Genomic DNA, 26,093 nt, shown 5'->3' on the forward strand with positions numbered 1-26,093 from the left:
CCTGTTGCTATTGAGTCACGTGGGATGTATTTAATTTACAAATGAGCAAGAGGTACATAAAAAGTTACTTGCAGAAGAGGAATGTTAATAAAGGTGATGTTTTACTTTATAGCTGGCATTGGAGGAACTCATCTTCTCAAAGAGAGTGAGAATATTCTGGCATGACTTCCGGAAGAGAAACGGTGACTTTGTGAAAGTGTATAAAACTGAATGGAGGACACTTTTTTTCCAACTAAAACTTTCAGTAACAGAGTAACGAGGCTCTCAAAAATGATCTGCAAACTAGTGAAAGCCAAAGTCTTACATTTCTGTTGAAAGAAAACCTGGAGAATTGAAATTCAACAGTTAAAATGTGCTTTGTTTTCACAAAAACCTCCATCAAACCTGCTAGAAACTTAACTGGTGCTTAATGTTTGGTTTTGCTGATTTTGTCCTTCCTCATGGTCTCTGCAGGTTTCAACCTATCAAATTTAAGACTTTTTAAGACTTTTTTAAGACCATAATGAATACAATTTAAGACCCATTTTCATATCCATACTGGTAAAAAAGTACAAAAAACATGAAGGAAAATTGAAGCCACAAAGCTGAAACACACCACGGTGCACGCACAGCACACTAGCGAGTGGTGCTTGATAAATTCTCCCCATGCAGCACAGGTGGCCTACTTTAGTTCCGTGTTGTAGTTATGTTATCGCATCCTCAAAAATAGAAACATTTCAAAGCGAGACTGAAGTTTATGCATGTTTTAAATAAAGGTAACGTTAATAGATTTTTAAGACCTTTCAAAATTGTATTTAAGACCTTTTAGGAGATTTTAGGAGATTTAAGGAGAATTTAAGACATTTTAAGGCCTTAAATTCAACTGATTGGATTTAAGACTTTTTAAGACTTTTTAAGAATTTTTAAGACCCCGCGGATACCCTGCTTCCTATTTTACTGAATAGTTTGTGTTAATAGCACATTGGCTTAACGGACAGCAGCTCGCTCTACTGTCTGGGCTACATTCCAGGTTGATGGTGGATTCTCTGGCTTTGGGCTTTAACCCCCGTGGTTAAACCTGAGACTGCAGCTGCTCATTACTGTGCAGTACAAGTGCAGGAATCGGCCCTGGGAAAGTCATGGATTCTCTGCCCAATACTAGCAAAGCAATCCAGTTACATCAGCAGCTAGTCCAGGGACACACGGATGGCCAAGGCTAACCCAATCCAATTTAAAATGTTGAATAATTATAAACAGATGTCAAAGGCTTACTCATCTGCCTCAAAATCCAGTGAGCTGCAAAGCATGAGGGGTTGTGGAACATGTTGGACACGAGCACTATCACAAGGGTGATCTGACTCAATAAGGGGTTAGTATTAAGTTTTGCTCCATTGCAAGACCTGCTATCAATCCTTCCAAAAGTGCAGCAAAGGTGAAAAGAACAGAAAGGCAATAAATCAGGTTGGCATTTGGACTCACTTCAAATAGAATGAGAGAAAAGGTGTTGTTGAGAGAGAAACCCTGCAGCTACAAGATCACTGGAAAGAAAAACACAAACCTTCAGTGACACCTAAAAGCCACGCAGGTTTGCTAGATGTGGCTAAAACTCAAATCAACGTTTTCATCTCAGGGCTGCGACAAGGAGGAAAATAGACCAAGGCCGAGGGTTTCTGTTGATCTCACAAGGCATTCAAAGAATCCTCCAAAACAATCCAATCCACTGCTGGGAATATGAGATTTACAGTATATCAAGCAAATAATGCGTATTAAGCCAAATTTATACCCCTGCGTAGGTTACACAGAGCCCTCTGCGTTGACGCAGAGCCTGTCGGAGAGCCACTGCGTCGTCTCCGACTGCACGAAATATTTTTTAAGTGTCCGTAACTCAGGGACAACAGAGACGGCAAGAGCTGCGATAGGTCCTCAGGACAGGCACATTATCACATTATCTTAAAACTGCGTTCCGTGACACAGAATAGTGAGAAACGGCCACTGTTTCAACAACAACAGTCTTTCTCTCTCGGACGCCATTGCTCACCGTAGCCAACAACCTTGCTCAGCGACCCCTACTGAACGGGCGGGAAATTGCAACGCGTATCCGTCACCACGACGCAGTAGTATGAAGGCTCGAGGAATCTCCGTGGTGACGCAGTCGGATAACGCATTACGCAGTCGGAGAAGTATAATGTGGCCTTTAGGGTGTGTTCTTGAGCTGCTATCATCCTTAACATGTGTTGTAGATGCACTGCATTTTGGTCTATTTATGTTACCAGAGATATCACAATGGTATTTTGGCAATTACTCAACAGATTCTCTTTGGAAGCTGTGTGTGTGTGTGTGTGTGTATGTGTGTGTGTGTGTGTGTGTGTGTGTGTGTGTGTGTGTGTGTGTGTGTGTGTGTGCGTGCGTGCGTGCGTGCGTGCGTGCGTGCGTGCGTGCGTGCGTGCGTGCGTGCGTGCGTGCGTGCGTGCGTGCGTGCGTGCGTGCGTGCGTGCGTGCGTGCGTGTGTGTGTGTGTGTTCTCACACACCAGGGTGGACAAATCTTTCGCTCTAGTTGAAAGATTTCCTTTGCTACTGGATCAAAAAACATAAAGTTTAATATGTTACAACACTTAAATGTACCATAAATAATTGACTAATCATAGACTGTAAAAGATGTAAATAAAAAAACAATAACATCATTTTAAATGACTCATGTTGTGACATGTTTTATTTATTCTTTATGGAAGAAAAGAAATGTGGAGCACTGTGTTTTTCAAATGTTGCCGTTACAACTTTAGCTAAAATGGTGGATCATTTTTTGACTGATATCGATATCATAATCAAGGTTGTGATATGGGTATAAAAATCAGACATTAAAAAGTGAGTCATCCCATGGTGAGTTCATGGTGTCATTCTCTGGACAGAGGGATACGAAACAGCCAAAGCAACATGGTATGAAGAGTCCGACACCAACCTTTATACATTTTATATTATATATACTCAGTTTCTGTACTGCAGCAAAATCAGAATACTTTATTCATCCCATCGGGGAAATTGGGTGCGACACATGTGCTCCTTCAGAATGACAGGAGTTTATTGATCTTGATATTGAAAGTGAAACATTTTAGATTATGGCACAGCCTGATCCCCACAACACAAAGAAGCCGAAATGTTGCATGAGAACTTTGCCCACAATACACCATATGATAAAGAATCGAAGGAGAAAACAGCTGCTGTTACAATTCACATCTGAAAAGATGTGGCCTCAAAAATACACTAAAAATACTGTAGAGACTGTGTGTGAAAGTGACCGAAGTAATAGTAACAGTGCTGTTGTGTTTCACCCTCAGTTCCTCGTTTCAGCTCACTTACTCTGCTGAGTGCATGTTTTAAACCCCTGTAAATTATTAGCGCGCTGCTTTAATGAGCCGGTTGTTCACCTCTTTCCTTCTCTCTCTCTCTCCTCCCCTCACTCTGACACGCCTTGCTTCTTATCACTGCCAAATCCAAATGAGCAAACACTGAGTCACTGCACCTGCATTTCCGTCCTTCAATCACGGCAACTTATCACAATAGCCTCAATTGAATTGTAACCGCCCACTGCAGCGTGAGCAAGCACAAGGTTTTGAGGAGAGGAGTGAATCAGGAGCTTCAGCCATTAAAGGCGGGTGCATGGTTCACAGTCAAGAGACCTACTCGACCCATCAAACATTGGAAGTAAATCTGAACAATACAGTGCTAACACAGTAATATGCTATTTGATATTTAAGTGCAGAACTGGACAGATATTCACCATAACAAAGGAATTGGAATGGATAACTGCAAATAATCACCAAATGTCTTGTGTTGAGAAAATATGCTTTGAAAAATGAAGGGTCACAGAATAATTTTCTCACCCAGAGTGGATTTACAGACGATATTCTCACACATGATAGTCATCTTTTACTCCAGCTGTTATTCCTCTCCCTCTACAGACAACAGTTACAATCATACAGTATATAGACTCCACTGTCACATACTTGGCTTACTTTTGGTCAGGGGTTGTTTGTGAAGGCCATTTTCTTGAACATGACCATACTTATACACTACACAAGGTCCATAGAGAAATGTTTTCCCAGTCCGATGTGAAAAAATAAACTGCCCTGCAACCTCAACCCTGTCCAACATCTTTGACATGAATAAGAATGCAGTGATATGTCTCATCGGTTCTCTCAGGCTGAATGGGTGCTTGTCTCTGTAGCCTGGTTCAAGGAATGAGAACGAGGGAGTACTTTGACGTTAGAATGACAATTTCATGAGAAGATAATATGTGGGTGTCCGCAGTAAAGCTGCTGATTTTATTTTATTTTTTGTATTAAAAAACTTATAAAGAGTGGTGCCATGCAATTTTTTCCAAAACCTGAACTCTGAGAATCAAGATACATTTAGCACTTCCACAAAGTGTCCTTACACAGACTCACTGTCCATCCACCTGTGTTTGTGTGACTGCACAATACACTGTTCACTTATTGAAACAGGTGAGCAAAATGACTAATCTGGTTCCTTTCTACTGAATAATCTGCCTTGACAACAACTCCCACTAACAACTCCAGGCTCCGTAATTTCCCTCTTCTCCCACTCACTCCCTCTTCTCAAGACTTTCTTTCCTCTGCTTCTCCAAAACAACTGTCTTTTTTGATAAGCAACGTAGACAGCATTCAGCTTTACACAATTTCACCCCTGGCATTTGACATTGAGAGTATATGCAGGAAGTTGTTGCTCCTAGCAAAGGACAATCGTTCATCAAACTCAAAGCTCTTAGCATTTACACATAGGCAAACATTTTGAAAGAATTAAAGCAATAAAATATAAGCTAAGATTGGTGAACAAAATGTATTAAGTAAGTGGCTATGTTCCAATACTAACTTCCATTTACATATTTTAAGACTTCTCATGGATTAAGTATTGCTAAAACAGATTAGCGTCCAGGAATGCCCAATATTTGCACTTATTTTATATCTTTGGGTTTGAGATTGGTTTGACAAAAAAACACAATCTGAAGATGTCCTGTTAGATATTAGACATCCTCACATATTATAGGCCAATGTCAAATAATGACAACAATAATACTATGACTCATTAACCCCACCATGTGACTTAGATGAAATAACAAGTAATGGCAGGACTGTGCACTCATTATATCTGAGTGCAGGATGCACTGCATTGTAGGAAGTTACACCAGAACAAGGCCACTAGTGCAGTGACACGTGACGACATACACACAAAACATGAATGGAAGAAGGAATTTGAGAAATGCCCAAAAGTCAACAGAGGCACAAATACCCAACTAAATGTCCTCCTCAGGTTTCATTGTTGACTTGAATTGTCAAGAATATAATCAAAGATTGCAACTGGCACTGAAGACTTGTTATGTTTGGTTAATTTTATGAAACATGACTGTGGTGGATGCATCACATGACAATGCTAGGAAGATTATGAGGACAGGGAACAAAGCGTATGAGAAAATTTAAGGGGAAACAAATAAAAGCAATGGATAATAAGTGTATAAACGACAGTGGGTGGGATTTTTAATGGAATTTGACGTCATTTTTTAGTTATACTGCATGTGAAAGTCACTAAACTGCTGTTTTTGCCCTGAAGAGATCTAAGAATTATTATTGGAGTGTGTTGGTGTTGACCGAGGCAACAACAAATTTCAGCTCCTCGTGATTTATTAAGTCTTCAAAGAACCCCCTGATTTCTTTAGGTTTAAGATTAGTGGAGAGAACAAAGTGTAAGCATACTTTTCAAGCCTTTCCTCTGGGATTGTGACACCGACAACAGCAACCTCGCGATTTATTCACATCCAGGTCCCTACTACAGTACTGTATCTGCATAATGTGTTCTTGGTCACTCTCAAGTTCTCTCCTTCTGAAGTTGCATTCCCCTCTCATTTGGCCCAGCTCCCTCAGTCTCAGCACAATCAAGTGCCCCAGTCAGCAGTGGGCATTTCATTACCGAAGTGCCAATTCCTTAGCAACAGAGCAGGTCGTACAGCATTTTATTTAAGCACAAGTTCAGAACCAAATGCTGATGAGAAATCACATGCCTACTCTTGCCTTTACGTGATTTACACGGTAACTGTATTAAACATGATTGACAACACCCTCAGAGCCAAGATACTCAATGTGCATTTGCATAACCAATCTAAACAGCTGTAACCTTAAGTACTTCATTTTTTTTTAAATAAATAAATATACAATTTAAACAATGCCTTATCAGTCTGCAACTGGAGGACTGGCAGTATGTTCAAGCCTTTGTGTCAGCAAACATCTATCTTGAGTCTTTTTCAGCAATTTAGTAAATCCCTTCTAGACTCAACAAAACACAACCCCTGACTTCCCCTAACATTGGAGGCAAGTGCAAAGAGAAATCCTCAAAAGAATCAATTAAGTACCAGATCATTATATTAACATAATTGTTGGGGCCATATAACAATGAGTTAATATGTATGTTTTTTACCTTATTAAAATATGCTTGGAAAAACTGTTAATACAGCCATCCAAAAGGCAGTGTGGCTTTCCAGTGACGATAAATATCTCCCTTCCCCCAGGCTTGTGATGGGGGAAATGGTCGTCGTCAGGTAAAATGACCCTTAATGCCTTCTGAATAGAGCGGCTAACTTTACACAGCCAGGTCATTAGGGAGACAAAAGGGCAGACCAAACAGCAGGAGAAGACCCCCGACCACAGCAACCACACCCCCTTTCCCCCAGTGAAAGAAGAACTCCAGAGTAGCTTGGCTTTGCCCTCCAAATATCATCACATCTCCCCATTATTCACACTTACACTTCAGCTGAGCAACAGAGCAGAACAGGTCACTATCAAGCTGGAAAGGCATGAAGCAAGTGGATTAATGTGGAATGGAAATATTAACCTGTGTGTTTGCATTTGGCTGAAGTCATCGGAATGACTGAATGTGTGTAGAAACTGACAAGCGACCTACGCAAACATCCTCCGCTGCCTTCTGGAAAAAGATGACACTCACTTCATTGAGTATGTTAACGATGTTTGCAGATGACTTAAGAGGCCAGGAGGAGACCTAAAGGATAAACGAACAGTGGACACGGGTTTGTGTAAACTTCCCCCTGAATCGTTGCGCACAAAGAGCCCTGCACATAAACACGCACCAAAACACATACACAGTCTTACCCCACTTGACTACAAATGGTAAATAAACTTGGGGTCCAGACATCAAAGTGGTATGGTGTTTGTGCATGCAGGCATTTACAACAATGAGTGACCACACAAGTGTGTCTACACACTGACGGGCCCACAACGAAGGCAGACAGCCAGGAAAAGAAAAAGCAAATCACTACACATACAAACAACTTCAAATAACTCACAGCTATGCGACAGCAACATCCAAGTCGTTCCTCTCAGGACATGCTGAAAGCCTCAAATTATCATTCATAAGGAAAATCTATGTGAGAACAATTATTTGAAGTCCCTAGTCCCTAGTGACAATGTCACATGACCAAGCACAATACTATTATGAAAGTTGAAGTTTAAAGTCACAGCTAAAAATGGCTTTTTATTTGAGTTGAGCGCCTGTCAGATCTGGGGTCAGGTTACTTTGCCATGTACGCCAACAAAGGAAAGTGGAACAATAAGGAGCAGCTCAGGCCCTGGCAGTGAATTCTAAAAGACTTGGTTCACTGAGGGCAATACTTTCACCTCATTTAGGGTGAAATCCCCGTGAATAATCTCTCAACATGAGAACCTAGCTAACCCAGAATGGGCAGGATGATGAGTGCTCTAATGAATGCATGTGTGTGGGTCTTTCTAAATCGCCCCACAGAGACCTACCAGGGCTTATATTAAAAAATATAAATTCTGCTTCAGATCTACCTGCTATCCACACTACTCTGGTGTTTTAAAGCCCTGAAACGGAGATGTTTGAAAACATTTCTGGCTCAAGTTGTGTTTCATTCTGGACAGGCAGAAAAAAAAACCTTTGAAAATGATTACACAATCTTACCAGCATTCGCTTTCTGATTGATTTTTATCAGCCATGCCTCGCATCAGTTTTGAAGGAACAGCTCTGTGAATACTGATTACTTATTACTTCTCACCATTGTTGTTTTTTGTTAATAGTTATTTCTGAAACTATGCAGACTGCAGAAGAGAGAACCAGCTTCCTTTTTTACATCAGAACACTGATGTCTAAGTTTGCATGTGTACTATAGAAACAAAAGACAACAGCAAGACCCCATAATAACCCCCATCCTCTTTTCAGAACTGTCTTTATGCTTTGATGAGCAGGCTGCAACAAAACCCTGAGTCTTTAAAGATACTATGAGCCATCCTCCTTAATCCTTTCTTCCAAAAGTTTCCTCCTACCATGAACTTGAGGCTGCTGATCAAAAGCTTTGTATGACTTGGGGTCATTGTTTTCAAAATCTCTCCAACCTATTCAAACATTTAAGTTGCCACTCATCCCAGAAGGTGAGAGGACGAAAAATAGAGTATGATTACAGGTTAGGATTTCCATTTAGCTTAACATTAGAGTTTTATAGTCAAGATTGAAGACAGGTGGTGGGGAGGAGAGGGTTCAAAAAGACAAGAAGCCAACAACAAAGGCTTCCCCCCCAGTCTTCTGCACCACACCAAAAGCCGGCCTCCAAGCCTTTGTCAACGCTGATCTAAAAAGGCAAATCTGTGGCCTGAGTGTGTACGCCACTATCCTCGCTCAACACTTCCTTGAGAGACACAATGATTAAGCCCAAATCGTTCCCGACATGCTTAGTCTCCCATTGTCTTTAATAAATGAGTGACCCTGATTAACAGTTTTTTCATCAACCGTCTTAAAGTTTCCTGTGGATGAAATAAAATGTGTTTCTGCACATTTCAATTCAGCAATCCAGTGGTGGAGAGAAGCGAAATTAAAAAGCCATCTGCTTGCTCTCTGGAGGATTCATACTATGCCTTGGTGCTCTCCTTCATTCATATGTATAGACAAATCTACACAATACAACTGTGCACACATCACTGGAAAGACACACTGACACACACAAAAATCAAGATGACGCATGAGAATCATCACACTCTGCACGCATCCATTATTAAAGCTGAAATTGAGGGGCACTCTTGGGAGAAGGGCTTTTTAATCAGCATCAGAATCTATTGGTTATCCAGAGTGGAAGTGGAGGTGTTGAGGCATTACACTCTCATCATCATCATCGCTACTGGCTATTCTTCTCAGACCAACTATGTGATTTACATAGCAGATCTCATTTCAGCTTCTTGAAAGTAGAGATGACCAGGCTAAAGCAAGCAAATCCAAAACAATGGTTATGACAGACTACAGGTATTGCACCAACTGTAAACCTACAGGCCAAGTGCTTCCTGGGCACAAAATGAGTATGTTTACATAACATTAGAAAAAAATTAATTATTGTGTTAGTCCGAGTACAACCATAAATTTAAAATGGTAAAATTACTACAAAAGAACAAGAAAACAGCAATAAAAAACATTTTTTATTTTACATTTTAAATTTTTTTTGGACCGTAGAGTCGGTATGGCATGCTAGCTAGCTAACTAGCCCCAAGCTAAACCAGAAACTGCATAATACTAGCAAGCTGAAATTGGGTATATTGCCACCTAGCGAAGTGGAAGTGAACACATTTCAGCCAATAAACTGATTCCCCACTATTACTTGTGTGGTGGGTCGAAGACAGTAGACACTTGAAAGGTGTAGTTGAGCTACAACCACAGTGTGATATAACTGTGCAAGAAAACGTACTGAGTGACTTGATGGACACCCTTTCTAATTTTCAGTTGAGGGACGGAGACCATGGGAGAATAAAATATTATTTTACATAATATTAATTGCAGTGTAATTCCATTTCATCAAATTAGTTCTCATTCCACTCAACAACTGCATTGATTGAATTGCAACAATCCCACTTCTATGGCAGCATGATCCCCACTCTTCCTACGTAAAATTAGAGCTCCAAGGAAATGTTGACGTAAAAGAAAGAGAACATATAAAAATTCATTGAGCAGCTGCTGACTTTTTTTCCTGAAATTTAATAACTTGCTCTATATGCCTACAGAAAGCAAATTTGAAATAGAAGGACCAAAAAGTCTTATTCTCGCACCAAACCAAGCATTTTATTATATTGCAGATATATTGCAGGTGGGCCCCAGATAGGGATATGAAATGTCCACAAATCAAAATAAGCATATATTATTTGTTCTGCAAAAAAACTGAAATAAAATATATTAAAATATGTCTCATAAAATTGCTACCAGCTATTTTGAAAATATGCTAAGTTAAAAATGACTTTAAATAAACATGTTTTTCCCAGTGTACATGCATTTCAACAGCCGTCTTCATTAAGTTCACTACTTGCATAGAATTTGTCTGCAATTACTATTCCGAGTTGGGTTTAATTTGCAGCACTTAATCAAATATGATAGTTTGTGCTTGTGCATAGCCTGTAATTTGTGAGGGTGCATTCTGTCAACTTGAATCAGAGTTTGAACTGCAATGTCTGAATAACACCAGCTTTCAGGCCAAATAAAGCTTAAGTTAATTAATGATGCTGTGTGGTGTCATGCCACATATGCATGGTGGCATTAAGAAATTATAGGCAGTAGATGAGGCAGGAGACTGGCCGTGACATCAAACGCTTGTGTAACTCCAGTGTGTGTGCTTTGACAAGAGTGTGGAGTTCATTATCATAAGGGATGTCTCCTAACAAGCACAGATGAAGTCCAACAGCATTTAGTTCAGTCTACTGTCGAGGAGGCTCCCCCTTCCCAACCCTTTATTTCCTGTCTAACCAGACACCCATCTTCTAAAAAAACACAATGCAGGAGGAGGATTGAGGGCGTTTGGCAACACCACTGAAGAGGAAGAAAAAGACAAAAAGTAGGAAAAGGAGGTTCAAGTAGGGGAGAAGAGGGGAAAAAGAGAGAAATCGCCTTTCAATTCCTGCTATTGTCTAGATGTAAATTAGAGCTGATCAGGATTCCACCAGCATCGTAACCAGCAAGTTCAATCTGCACAGACTGAACAGAGAAAGAGCGAGTCATACTGAGGGACAGAAAGAGGCATACATTGGACACAACAGCATAGTCGAAAGTGACTCTCATACACAAAGACATGTAAAACAAAAAAGCTCACAGGGACAAAGGAAGAGATTTGGCTTGAGTGGGAACAACAAACGCACCACTTCAGAACCAATACATCAATGAAAGGAAGAGGAGGGCGGTGAATGTACTCTGAAACAAGAGCTCAAACACGACACATCATTACAATACATCAGATTTGTGAAGCTAAAATAGTCATGGGCTGGCTGGTTTCAAATGCAAACATTAAAATGTGCAAATATCATAATCATAAGCTCATTATTTTAACAGTGATTATCATTCAACAACGGTGAGAAATGTCATCATAATGCCATGTAGTTGTCTCAGTTGGAGAAGGACATGGATTTGTGCCTGATCCTCACTCTAGGATCGAGGATCAAGGGTTTCTTGGAGGGTGTGTGCGTCTGACCCTGATTCAACCCTTCAACCCACACTCCCTTTGGCCTCAGGTAATGCCTAACTGCAGGCTGAGCTGTTGCCTTTCACTCTTCCCTTGCTTAGCTGGAAAGGGATGCCTGAGGGCTAAATAGACCTGCAGCAGCCTGAACCATGACTGGACAAGAATAAGGCAAACGGGTGATAAAGGGACAGAGGGGAAAATGATCTCTCCCACATACATTTTTGTAGTTGTTGTTATAGTTATTCTAATGGTCACAAGAGGATTTGGGGCATATTTCAAAATGGCTGACAAGGTTGTATGATATAATCAACATAGTGTCTGTGTAATGTTGTACAAGGGGCTTCAGATTGACATGGGCATACCCCGTGGTAACAGCTCAAAATCTGTGGCAGAACATGTTCCCTTAGGCCAGTCGTCTCTGAGGCACTAGACTTCTGCTGGAAAATGCTGCAAGCTGCCTTATGGCACTGTTCATGTCTGCTCCACTTTTTTGTGGGGCAGTTCTAGCACAGAGAATGGGGTAAGTAGCTGTTTATCGCAGATGACGGTTCATCTTATGTGATGTTTGTATTCACTTAGAGGCCTCCTCATCAAAACAACTTGAAGCTCAGCTTCAGCAAATCGACACAGAATAGGGTTTTATTTTCACTGCCGGGAGCTAGACTATGATTGGACAAATGCAGCAAACGACACCACAGTGGATGGGGGGTGGGTGGGCGCAGACACTGTGCTTCTGCATGATGATTGGAGGAACTGTCTGAAAGTTACAGAAACAAACAACAGTGAAGCCTTTTCTGCCTCAGTCCTGTGTAAATTTTGCGAGGGAAGTCTGCAGACAAATAACTGGTCATTGTTTGTTATTTGCTAGGTGATATAGACTATTTTCATTTGTACATATACACTGTAAATACAAAAACTATTATTGCATTTCAGTTTAACATAATTATCGCGTTTCCTTGCACAAACGTGCAGAAGACACTGCATGTTTGATACTGCATGAGCTGCATGTTTTGCAGCTATCTGCTGTGCAGGGCCTCAACACAGGTCTTTCAATTTCCATCTTTGCTTTAGCCCCCGACCGACTGCACATATTTTTTTTCTTCTTTTTTTGCTTGCCATGTTTCTTCTGCAGTATGCACTTTGTTTCAATAAAATTGATTCAGTTATTTATCACTAGGGTACATACTACTGTAACAGACAATTTGAATATCACAAGTATTGTAACATATTACTTTTGATACCATTTACTTAGTAGAGTAATATGTAATAAGTAACTGCAATATATACCCAACACTGTTTCTAAGTTGTTGTCACATTTTTTGCTACAAGATGGCAGCTGGCTTTTTGTTGTTAATAAATAGAGAAATGGTTGAAGTAGTAATGCAGAACTTCCAGAAGCCCAAATCCCCTTTGTGACACCATCTCTTGTCTGTATAGTGGATTAGTACGGATTTCTGTGACTTTGGATGCATGGTTGAAAGCAATAACAATGCAAAGGGCTAGGTCGGATACAGGGACACATACCACATTATGTTTATTTCTCAGTCTGATGGAGAGATGGTGGTGTCTGTGTCTACTTATGTGTGTGTGTGTGTGTGTGTGTGTGTGTGTGTGTGTGTGTGTGTGTGTGTGTGTGTGTGTGTGTGTGTGTGTGTGTGTGTGTGTGTGTGTGTGTGTGTGTGTGTGTGTGTGTGTGTGTGTGTGTGTGTGTGTGTGTGTGTGTGACACACACTCAAGCCAGTGAGAAATCCTGAGCCAGATATCTGTGTTTGCCTCTGAAAGCCATCACGTCCTTGCCATTGTTGGCTAAAACAACAGGGGCAGGCCAAGCGCCTCCCTCCAGTTAGAGAGATCTGTCAGCCTGGAGGGCGAGCGCAGAGAGGGAGAAAATGAGGGGAAAATTCCTGAGAGGTTTCATCTGTCAGGCCATCTGAAGTGGTTTATCAGAAGGCACACATTTCCCAAATTCCATAATCATATAGAACAAAGGAAAGTATTAAAGTACTATCTCTTATTGATTTACCACAATCATAGATCGATATCCTTGAAATACAGACAATTGTAAGCAGATGTGTCTATTGAAGAAAAATCTGATTTATTACAATTTGGATATTTAACATCAAAGTTGTTGAAGAGTTTAACAAGTCCCAATGAACCACCATTATCCTTTGACAAACATGCGTTATATTTCACTTCCATAAGTTCCCAAGCAAGTTGAGTGAGAGACGCAGAGGGAGGCATATGGAATGCTGGTGACAGGTCTGCACAAACTGCACCTGGTTGTTAATACTATGACAGCTTTACAGGACAAGGGATTCCAGTCTAATTACAGGTGGAACTAGTGAACTGTAAGATGGGAACACTGGGAGGAGGAACATGATGACTGTGAGATTACAGAACAGTAAGGCCAGGAACAGCGAATCAGGTGGGGCAACAAAGAGAGTAAAGCATCACACATGTGGTAAATGTAAGAGCGCATACATAAAACCCAAAATGACATGTCATATATCAGATCTGCATGCCTGAAAGATGCATCAGAGAAAGCTAACCAAAACAAATCCACATCCACACACACACACACACACACACACAAACACAATGACAGACAGATACACATGCAGAACACAATCAGAAAGGAAAAGACATGACTGAAGATGACAAGTGAAACTGGGAAAAAATGCAACATGTAATGGCAAAGACAGACGGAAACATGATGGACAAATCACCAGGGAGAAGGGGTTGTTCATCCCTGCTTCACTGTGACAACTCATTGACAGAGAGATGGATGATGAGGGAGATAGGAAGTACCAGAGACTGATTTGTTGAACCACAGGCAAAATAGCACAGCAAAAGCCAGAAAATCCCATGACATGTCTGTGAACACGAGACCCCCAACTGTTAAGTCTCCACTACTTCCTGTATGTGCAGCAGTGTAATGCAAATAGTGTTAAATCAGGCACACATAGGATGAGATTCAATGTACAGGGTGGAGGATACTTCCTATAGTGAATTTGGTTTGTTAAGACAATACGTTGTATTGCTGTTAGATATCATCAAGCACATGCTCCCAACCCTGCACAGAGCTCTGAGCTCAAACCAGTTTGACAACAGTGGGATGAACTGAAACACTGACCGTCAGTATAAGTCACTGTTCAACACCTGTCAACTAACTCTATATAATAATAATAATTGCGGCTGAATGAAAGAAAATGCCTGCACTTCCATCGCCAGGTGCAAAGTTTTACCTAAAGAGTTGAAACAATCAAAGGAAACAGGGAATATGATATGATATGATACATCAATTTACCAGCACCGTCAGTGAAGTTTAAGCCAACATTCAATATAGTAGGTGACAGAATAAAACTTATATAACCTTAATTTGTCCTACAGATCTACAGAACAGAATACTCTTCTTCACTTGTTTCCTATGGACGTGAGCTGCTCTGGAGTGACAACAGAGCTAACCTAAATACAAATCACATCAGGGCTTCTACTAACCCCTCGGGTGTCACACCAGAAGCCTTTCCTCTAAACCTTGTGTTTTTGGCATATTGACAATAAGTCGTCACACTTGCCACCGCAGCTGCCCTGATTCAGAAATGAAGTCTTGGGGCAGGAATTTTGTCACAGATCCAGTTTCCCAGAGGGAACCCTGATCTCATGCAGACTGCTCCTCTGTGTCCTTTATGTCTGGGACAGAAGAGGGAGGTTTTACAGGTCACTGTACACCCAAGTCCCTGTCCAGAGCCGCCCACAGCAACACTCCTGCTCCAAAGAAGATGAAGTAAAGACAGGCTTAACTGGGACTTGACAGCAGCCAACTCTGCATCCTCTTCTTAAAACAACATATTTGCGATCAAAGTACTCACCAAGCTACCAGACGCATTTCACCTATGAAATAAATACTGGTGCAAATTGTATCTTTGACTGACTTTGACTGACTGCAGGGGAGTTGTTGGAGACCTTGTGTGAAGCATTTTAAGATATCCTCCTGCCGATGGCTACGTTGTGCATGAATTTGCAAATGAGGAGCATTAAATTATTTCAAATGTCTTTGCCTTGGGGTTGTAAGCTAAGAAGTACAGGAACTTTTTTTCCAAAAGACAGTGTGCGAGTTTTACAAATCAAGGGAATAAGTAAAATGATCTTGTACTTGATGATACTGCTTATATTCTTGTTATACTTATTTTTGCATTTATGGACAAATTCAGTCTTGTGCAAGTGTCTCAAGACAGCACCAGCTTTATTTTTATTATGTCTGTCAAATTCTGTGATCACTGGCATTTGGATTGGTGGTTTGAAGGGACTGAAAGTTGATCTTATAGCGAGATGTCAACATGTGTATGTAATGCTCGACCATGTGTTGAATAAACTTGAAATGTGACATGAAATAGTAAGATAAGCACATGTTTTACTTATAACAATTAGTTCCACTCCAAGAACCAGGATCATGGTATTGTTCAGGTTTAAGTGCAGGTCACACTAAATACTTAAACTTCGACAAATATAGTTTCACATTTCATTTTCACACAATATACATTATGAATTTGATGCTGCGCCACATGTCTTACTCCAGGGATGTTAACATCTGAAGAAACAGACATGCCTTTACATGTGGGTGTCTTGGCATCTTATCAATACCATCATAGATTTGTACCAGCATAACAGAGATACACTCCTGGTTCACACTGGGTTACGAGTCAAGGTGAACGGACCATGGTTAAGTGGTCTGGTCTTCCTTTGCCCGCTTCCATCTTTCATGACTTTTTCATTTTGGAGTCCTTTATTGCTATGCCAAGCAGGTTCTCTGCTCCTGCATTTTTAATTAAAATCTAAAAAAGTGCAATAACTCTGAAGACTCTGCCAGCAGGCAAACCGGTCCATTGGTCCTTGTTCCTCCCTTCAAGCCTTTGTTACCTATTTTCATCATAACGTTCCATCAAGCCTTTCTGGTTGTCCTTTTCTCTTCACTTCACTGCATAAATACTTTGAAACAAGCCACACTGGGTACAGAGATTAAGTAAGGGAGCACATTTGTAGAAAAGCTCCACACCAAGTAATTGAACCTTAACTCTTAGACTTTCCCTTAATCCAATCCAAGGTCCCCAGGAAAAGTCCAATCTTCAAAGTAAGTCTTCTTGACTTCCCATGACTCCCTGAAGACAAAACTGGACTGGATAAATACCCCAGTGCTATAGTTCAGTCACCTGGGTGTGACTGCAGAGTTTTCACACACTTTCCAGAGGCACAATAAAAATAATCCCCATCTCCCTTTTGGAATTACCCACAGGCCTTTTATATATGGGGAAGTCGGATATATTGCAGGGTTGTCGTGTTTCACTACACTGATCTCATCAGTCTCTAGGATTTCTAGGTAAGATTAAAACATGAACAGGTGGTAGTAAAGCATGATATCTAAATTATAAGGCACAAAAGTAGGCTACAGGAATTCCTATATAGTGTTTTAGAGCAGAGTTGACTGACTTTAACTCAAACTGCCTCCACTAAACTGTGAGGCAATTTTTTAAATAAATAACGTTAACCTCAAAAGAAATCAAGCGGTGGTGAAAAATCAGATAACACAACATAAATAATTAATGAGAAAGGCCTCTGTATAGAATGTTGTATAGTACATGAACTTATCTTTAGAACCACAGCAACGTCGCTCATATGAGTTTTGCTGTGAACTCAAGTGTGAACTGACCCAAGTTGTGTTCCCCCTACTTCTTTTTGCTCCATTCTATCATTTCTTCTCACAATTCTAAGAAGGTGGGGAGGGAGGAGACAGTCAGGTAGGAGCTTGCAAAGGTTAGGTATTCCAGTCTATTACGGGCCTCCTCCTTGCACAAACAGTGGGAAAAAAATCTCAAGAGTTTTCCACGAGGCCAGGTCTCACTTGGAGCGGGGGGGGGGGTTCAAACAGTCAACCCACATCCCACCCACCCTGAGAAGCATTCCGCAGGACTGTCTGCTCGCCCATCATTAAGCAAGAACACCTGCTGGCAAATCAAGACCCCCATCATGTTCTCAGCAAGCCTGACTAACCCCATTACCAGTGCACCTCTGGACTGCTGTACACACAGATCATAAAGAGTTGGTGGTGTGTTGCGCAAAAAATGCTGCTCATTAACATCCCTCAAAGATTGCAGATAGTCCAACACGTGAAGCACAATGGCTGCCCATCATTGCTTATTTAAATAGAGAAAAGAAAATATGCTTGATGCAGCTGTTGCATGATGATGCACTGATTTCTGACTGGCTCAGCTCAAAAGAGACACATTTTAAAAAAGAAAGGAGAGGAGGAGATCAAGATAGAGGGAAGAAACAGCTCTTTGTTGCTGTTTTTCATCAAGGCCTTGAGGGAAAGATTCTGGCATCAAGTCATCAAGAGCTGAAACAAATGCAGCTGATAAACAGAGCAAGGCAGATAAGATCTTCCCTGCATGCTCAACACTTCTCCATCAAGAGGGCTTCCTCTCTTCCAAACCCCAAACACCCCACACGTCTACTCTCTTTATTATCATGTACACAGCAGAAAAAAAGAAAACGGACAACAAACACTGCACATGCACTCTTGCCCATTTACAAAATCTGGAGAAAAAGGCATCCTGTTGTGATATGAATTATCCCTTTCATCTACTTTTAAAAATCCACAACTTCATTTGGTTTTTGAAAGATTACGCGACTGATTCTGACACTTACACATGAACTTACGTGTGCATGTGTTAACTGTCAGCACAGAAAAATCAACGGCAGTTACATTTTTCCAAGCAAAAGCTGGAGGACCATACAAACACATTCAGTGCGAAAGGTCATCCGCTTTTCTGCCCTGGAAAGATGACGTTCTGGGAGCCTGAATACAAAAATATCTATTTGACAATAATGCTTCTTCTCCAACATAATAAACCATAGAGGACAAAACACTATAAACAGGAACGGATTCCCTGTGAAAACTATATTTTTTATGCATTTTCTATGTGCTTTATACTTTGACATCCTTTAACTCTTCATTCTTTTGCCTGTACATGGAGCCTATAGCCTGATATTAGCCAATGAGAAAATAAACAGGGGCATACAGGGCATACGAACCTGGTATTCGACACTGCAGGTGTTTTATGAGGCTGGAGGTGTTCCCTCCTTTGGCTCCTATAGCTTGGTGGCAGTGCCTGCACAGTGGACGGGCATCATCTATTTCTTTACTGTCTGTGGCTTGTTTAAAGGGACACTGTGTAGTATTTATGGGTTTATATGACCCAAAATCCACTTTTTTATACATATTATGTGCTCCTGCATTGTCTAGTCGCTGTATAATATTCTTTGTTTCATTTTCATAGTGTTTCAAAAAGTCATGTAAAATAACATGGTCACGGGCCGCTACTGCATTGCCACGACGCCATGTTTCTACGGGAGCCTGTATAGACAAACGCGAGAGAACAAATAAAGCGTCGCTTTACTTGTAGCGGAAGTCCCGCCTCCACTCTCTCCGCTTCGTCTGCTTCAACGCCCTCTCCCTCGCCTCACGAACGTCATCTGCTGACATGGAGAAAGACGACGGGGACCGGCTGAGGAAACCGTAGTGCTCAGGGAAGGGAGGGGGAGCAGAGGAGCAGTTCTTGGTTTTAAATTTCAGCCTCTCCTCTAGATGGCACTATAAACTACTTACTTCACCTTTAAAGCCAAAATAGTTCCAACTGTGACTTTTGGAGTTTGTTTTTTTTAAGCAAAGTTAGCGGAGCCACTGACGACAACGACGCCGCGGCAGACTCGCCGCTCAGCCCGGTGCTTCTGCCATGGTGAGTGTGTTGTCTCGTGTTTGTGACTGTAAACCGTGCGCGCGTCTGGACGAGACAGAACTTTAGCTTGTTGTTTGTTTTGAAGCGAATTTCGATCGAAGCGTAGCCGTCTTCATGGAGTTCGTTCTTGCCGGCAGAAACACACGAACAGCCAATCAGCTAACAGACGGGCGGACCCAGCGTGTGGAAGCAGCCTATCATATCCCCGACGTCACCAGTAACAGGCAAACAGCCAATCATTCAGCAGCTGTGTGGTTCGGTTGCAGTAGTTGCAATGTGGGTTTGTTTGCAAGGGAGTAGCATGCAGTGAGAAGTCGGGAGGCCGGGAGGAGAGTAGTCGTGGCTGCTATGTAGCGGAAACTGGCACCGGTATATCTGTATATCGTAATCCACGGTATTACCGTCGCGTAGAATATCTAGTACCGTAGGCACTGTTACGAATTGGTACCGCGGTGTACCGTGGGTATCGTGCAACTCTACATGTATGCAATCAATACTACACTATGGGAAAAATATGATATCATAGCCACATCTCCCTTTTGCTCTTGCACTGGTTGTCTTTGTTGTTATTGGCACCACTTAATTAGTGTCGTTATTGGCACCACAGATAAGTGGTGTCCACTGCTCCTGCAACCAGTTTGTGTGTTCATCACTGGGGTGTAAAAAGGATAGATTAAATGTAGAAGTCAAATTCACAAATTCTATTCTAAGTTTAAGAGTTACATATTTGTTTTTGATTTTTTTAACCTGAAACACCAGTGAGGGAGTCATAAGCAGAGATACGGCATAAGTAAACAGGAAGTGGGCCGTTCATTTTCACAATAAATATGGCGTATGACATACAAGGACTAGTGAGCACCACAGTCTTTCATTTGCAGCCTCATGAGAGGCCCTGAAGTGCCACTGCACAGCCTGAAGTGTAAATGTGCAGAAAGCCCCAGTCTTCTAATCTAATTCTAAATCTAAGAAATATTCCACAGCAAACACTAAATCTGTCACAGCATACGTTCCTACATGCAAAACAAAAATCCTCTTTTTTTTTTCGTCATTCAACATCACTCATCTATTTTTCTTCAAGTCTGGGTCCTTCTCAAAACTCTCAATGGCAAGGAGCTCACACAAAGTCTTTCTTCTTCTACCTCAGACAATGTACCTCCCCACCTAGCTCTTTGCCAGGCATTCCTGAGTCTATCCCAGCTATCGAAAATGTCAAGAATGAGGAGAAAGCAGAGGAGGATACAATGAGAACTGCGGCAGGTAGAGTCTTGTCCTGTTGCACTGACATCCCACAGTCGCCGGGGGTAGTAGTTGCATAGAACGGATGGGATAGGACTTGACTCTCTTAATTAAAACTGCATGGGAAACAAGCCTTAAAGCTCATTCTCCTCCGGATGGAGGCATGGCAGCTAATAATCAGGGCCAATGTCAACCCCCACACCCCCAACAAATACCAATTTTGTGGTGGGATCTACACCTGACAATTGTCCATTGTGCATAAGACACTGCATAGACTTCATAAGGTAATGTGCAACACTTTCACACATCTTTAAGCTACAGCTCTGTCTAACTTTTCCCCGATGACTTCTTCAAACATTTTCTAATGGCTAATCCTTCAACTGTAAGGTGATATGAGAAAATCAGGTTATGAGAAGTAAATCCTCTTCAAACACAAAGCCCTGAAACAAAAAGGGCAAATTCTAGACACTTTATCAGTGCCAAGAAACTCCCTTTTCCACAAGAAGAGTCTAAAAAGAAGAAAAGGGGCCTGAATGAAAAGGTTAGCAGTGCAGTGTTTCGTGCCCGGACAGACAAACAGAAGAAGTTTTTATGTGTGTGCCAAATGCAACTTAACACTGCAAACAAGCGCCATCCATTGGAACATCCTGCCACCCAGAACTATTCCAAGGAATGTACCCAGAATATAGACCCGGCACCTCTGAAAGCATACAGCATGGTGATTCGTGCTCTAATTAATTTCCCCTGGTGCTCCCAGCCAATCTTTAAGTGTTGGATACGAACTTTGAACAGCTGCCAACATTGTCAAGCACCAGTAAAAAGTGAGAAGCAGTGAGCTCTCTGCTTGCTGACATGGGGGCACAGGCCGGTACAGTCTCACAGTCACGGTGGATGCTGAGATTTATTAGTCATGGCTGCATGGTTTGCCTCATAAGAGCCTGACAAATTGCTTTACAATCAAAAATTAACTCAAGAGAATTCATGCTGAAGTAATAGTAAGCAAATCAATAGATAAAGCAAACACACTCTCATCTCCCCTTTTTGTTTCTTAAACTGATAAAACGAGTCAGTTGAAAAACACAATAAAAAGTGTGGGAACCTGTGTTACATGGTGTGTGAAAAAGTGTGAAAAAGTTTCAACTATGACTTAATAAAATGGCCCAGCATGGGAGGCAAAGGTTGGAAATCATCGCTTAACCACTCAACCAGTCCTGACGGTGTTCATCAGCCACCTCAAGGCTTTGCTGGGAAAATCTGGAGCCTCACCATGGCAACAAAGCTCCTAAAATGACTCAGGTGTCCTGGTCTCATACGGTTCTGGGAAACTTTGACGCTGTGTGCCTGAGGCTATGTAATTTCAGCAGCCACCAGTGTATGAAATCGTTGCCTCTAAAAGTAACTTTTAACTACTGTGAGTCTTCAAACTACTGCATTAGTCATATAAATAGAACGCACATAAGGATATGTAAGCCCTGATAAGCTTACACATTAACTTCCATACACGTTTAGCCTTCCAATAATATAATCATGCACACAGGTAACTTACCTTCTACACAGTGCTCCACGTCCTCCAGGTTGCGCAGGGTAATCCTCATCAGACTTGAGTTGAGCATAAGTTCGTTCTTGTGTTCTGGTCCCATGGACTCCGGGGCAGTGTTGAGGAAGAATATACGAGTGTCACCTGTGGCCACCTGGTTGTCGCAGATACTCGGGTTGCCAAAACCGCAGATCATCAACTTGTTTCCACCATCCAGAAGGATTTCACGATTAACATTGGTCTTGCCTTTCAAGTAGCGCCACACCCTTACCTATAAATGAACAAAATGGCAGAGGATACTGTACTAGGCACTGTGTTAAAACTGAAAAGATGTTTTCATTTGTAGGTGTACACAGACCTGCTTTATGTATCTGAAAATCTGAACCAGAGTAAACCACAAATGTAATTTACACATGCAACAGAAATATCCAGTGACATTGTGGGTAATGACAGTAATTCTTAATTGATTCTTTAATACAATACATGTCGTTCAATAGATCCAAGCACCTATTTTGTCAATCCCAGGAGCTAAACCTAAACCCTCAATGTACATCACAGGTTGTGCAGCAGAGACCGTGAACAGTCACAAGTTGCCTCTTCCGCTTCCAAGTTAGCCGTTTTGTCCCATTTCACCACTTGTGGTGGTGGTTTCTGTTTCTCTGTTTCCACTGTGAGAGCTGTGTACCTTTAATCTACTCATTCACCAGGAGACAGGAAGCCAGTGGGCAACTTGTTTATTTTGAAAGATTATAGAGTGCCGCACCACAAGTCCATGATTGTGCAAACGTTAGTTTCTCAATGAACAGATATGGAATGAGGGCAGGATGGAGACACTTTCTAAAAGTGCTTCTAATTTGTGGGGCAGCAGATGTTTATTTCTCCACCATGTGCTGTTGTTTTATCCATCAACTTAGGAGATACATGTTTTTCCAAGGACATATACAGAGACTGAATTTACAGTTTCATGTCTATAATGTACTGGTGCCATGCTAGTGACTAACGCCAGTGCAATTCACGTCTGAACATCTTTATTGTTTGCATTACCTGTCAGTGCTCTCTGTTGAGAGACATTGTGTGAATATTATTTTTGGTGATTTCAATATTTCTTTGGAACATTGTGGAGATATTTTACATAAACCTGTCCAACTGCTCATTAAGGCAAATATCTAAATCAGCCAATTATATGGCAGGGGCTCGGTGCATTTGGGCATGTAGACATTGTCAAGACGACCCTTTGAAATTCAAACTGAGCAATAGAATGGTAAAGAAAGGAGATTTTGGTGATTTCAATCATAGCATGGTTGCTGGTCTGTGTATTACAGGAACTACAGAGATTGTCATGCACAATCTCTATGGTTCACGGAGTCCAAAAAAGAGAGGAAAATGTGCGGTAAGCTGCAGTTCTCTGGGAAAAAAAATTACTTGTTGACACTGGAGATGAAAAGAGATTTGGCAGACTGTTTCGAGATGATAGAAATAACCACTTGTTACAACCAATGTATGGCTACGGTGATGTTACCCAGCCTGCCAACACAGCACATCTGCTATAGCAGCAAAATACCTCATAAACAGCCACTTTAATACGCACAAATAATACCCAAAGAAGTGGCTGGTGAGAGTATTATGACCTCATTTAACACTATGTGCATCTCTGTTACAGCCACAAGACATAAACTACTTTAAGCCCTGAAGGGGCTCTTAACTTGTATATTTCTTTTACAGTCACTGGCAAATGAAAAGTTGCATATTTTCACCATTTATGTCGACAAGTCAAGTGAGAACTAGAGCCAGGGTCCAGAGAGAGGGACCTGTTTCCTGCTGCAACATGTTTGGGATGATTACATGCTCGGTTAGCCCTCCCCTAGCTGTATAATTGGTAAGTGGAAATAAAAAAAACATCATCCATCTATTTCTGAAAGCAGAGTGGATTCACTCTCAGTGTCCATGTAACCGCTGCCAAACGCTTCTGGATGAATGAGTTTGTAAAAATGTTTTTTCAGACAAGCTGATTGTGTGGAAGCTTTTTGAGTATACTAACTAGGTGACAATAGCCCCCCGCAAGTAGATGCGTTTAAATGGAAAAGTGCACGTTTAACTTGTTTTCGAGTAAGAAGAAGCAGGTGTTGGAGCAACGCGCTCTTGCGCACGGTTGACTTGTAAACACTTACCTTGCAGGAGTAGGTATTGTGCACCGGGTCCATGTTGATGATTTCGTCCACGGTGCCGGTCAAGACGATGTTAGCCTCCTCCTCTCTGTCCTCCAACTCTCTCTCCGGGCAACTAGCGGAGCAGCGCTGCAGCAGAGCCATGAGCAGCCCCGCCAACAGGAGCAGCGCTGTCCGGCCGTCCCGGACTGTCCGATGGGAACCCATTACCACAAAAAGTAAACTTTCCTACAATTAAATCTTGAGAAACTCCAGACTCTTTCCGAGTGTATATATAGATTTAGGCTTTTTTGCACCTTCCCACAACTTCCCTACAGACGACCAGTGTCTCTTTCACTCTGCTGCCCTGTTCCCTGCATCCGCAACCCGGGTTGAAAATCCCTCTCTGCCGCCGCCGCCGGCTGGGAGACCAGGAGGGACGAGTGGAAGGAGGAGGAGGAAGGAGGAGGAGGAGGAAGGGAGCGCTCTCTGCAGGAATGCAACTGCACGTCTCTCTCCCCCTCTCTTGTCCCCTCTCTCACACACACACTCACACACTCACGCTGCAGGATTTGCATGCAATCTGAATTGCTGATCCCACAAGTGAGTGTGAGGTGGGTGGTGGTAGTGGTGGTGGATGTGGTGGTGTTTGTCTGTCGAGTGTCTGTCCGAGGACGCCCCCAGTCGGACACACAGTGTCCCTACTTTTCCTCCAGTCATCATCAGTAGCAGCAGCAGCATCAGCCCCCAGACCCTGAAACAAACAGGTATTAACATCAGCTATTCCAGTTGTGATTCAGTTACCAACATATGTCTTTTGACAGTGACAAATGTTTATACCTATTCAAATTGATATTAGGCGTACCACGTGATCATACAATAGTATGCACATTTTTGTTCAGTGTAATTGTGTTGCTGTTGTTTTGTCAACTTTAAAAAGTGGGTCCAATATTACATGTGAAGGAATTGGACTCCTCCTAACCAGAAGGGCACTGGTTCAACAGGCCAAGGGCTGAGGTGCTCCTGAGCAAGGCACCCAATTCTCCATTGTTCCCCCGGTGCAGATAAGTGCTGCCCACTGCTCATGTGCCCGGCTTGTGTGTGTGTTCACTGCTGGTGTGTAATAAGGGTGGGCTAAATGCAGAGGATAAATTCCATAATACTAATTGGTGTGTGTGCAAAAAATAGTCTTTAAATTGTCTTTAAAATTGTCTTTAAAAACCACCAAATAACTACTTTCTAGATTATTCCAATGTATAGGCATATTATTTATTAAATACTTTGTGACTCTCTCTACACCATATCTATTTTTTTATCTTCAGAATCATTGTGTACTTTAGTGTGCAGAATCAAATCAAACTGCCTTGTGATGCTATATGCACTTGACCAGATATCCACACGTGAAAGGGCTTTAGTCCGACATGGCAGTGAGGATTGAGTCGTTAGATGCAGGTGCTCTCCTTAGGTTTAGTTTTCTAATCCTGATAGGGTTATAAGATTTATATGATATGGCTGCAACTGCGCAACACAGGAAGTAACATGTCAATGTTTACAGCTTGTTTCACTGCCCTCTAAATATGTATGCGTCTTGAATTTGTGACAGTATAAAAACTGAACTGTATATATACTGTATATAGGAAGCTCATTTGGATCCAATCTAACATAACTGTCAAAAAAAAGTCTCTTTTAATTTCTCTGTGACAATATTTACAGGGGAACAGCGCTATTGTATTAAGTAGCTACACAATGTATTCTCTGGTTCACAGCTGCAATATTTCCTTTAGTATATTGGGCAGTGGGCACAACGATTTGGAAAGTGCAGGCTGTAAAATGGTGACTGCTGCCAGCACAACAGCACATGTGATTGAACATCCATGTAAAA

General features: G+C 41.6%; 1 protein-coding gene across 1 annotated transcript in view; it reads right to left on the minus strand.

Moving 5' to 3' along the window:
- agrn (agrin) overlaps positions 1-24,439 on the minus strand; it is a gene marked incomplete at both ends in the record, with an annotated part of 229,475 nt that extends 205,036 nt beyond the window's left edge. Inside the window, 2 exons of the mRNA XM_083895418.1 lie at positions 22,077-22,338; positions 24,236-24,439. Coding sequence (XP_083751544.1) covers positions 22,077-22,338; positions 24,236-24,439 — 466 coding nt within the window. The remainder of the gene's footprint in view (positions 1-22,076; positions 22,339-24,235) is intronic.
- Between the last annotated feature and the right edge of the window lie 1,654 nt (positions 24,440-26,093).

The sequence above is a fragment of the Microchirus variegatus genome, assembly GCF_963457635.1.
Source record: "Microchirus variegatus genome assembly, chromosome: 9".
Classification (NCBI taxonomy): domain Eukaryota; kingdom Metazoa; phylum Chordata; class Actinopteri; order Pleuronectiformes; family Soleidae; genus Microchirus; species Microchirus variegatus.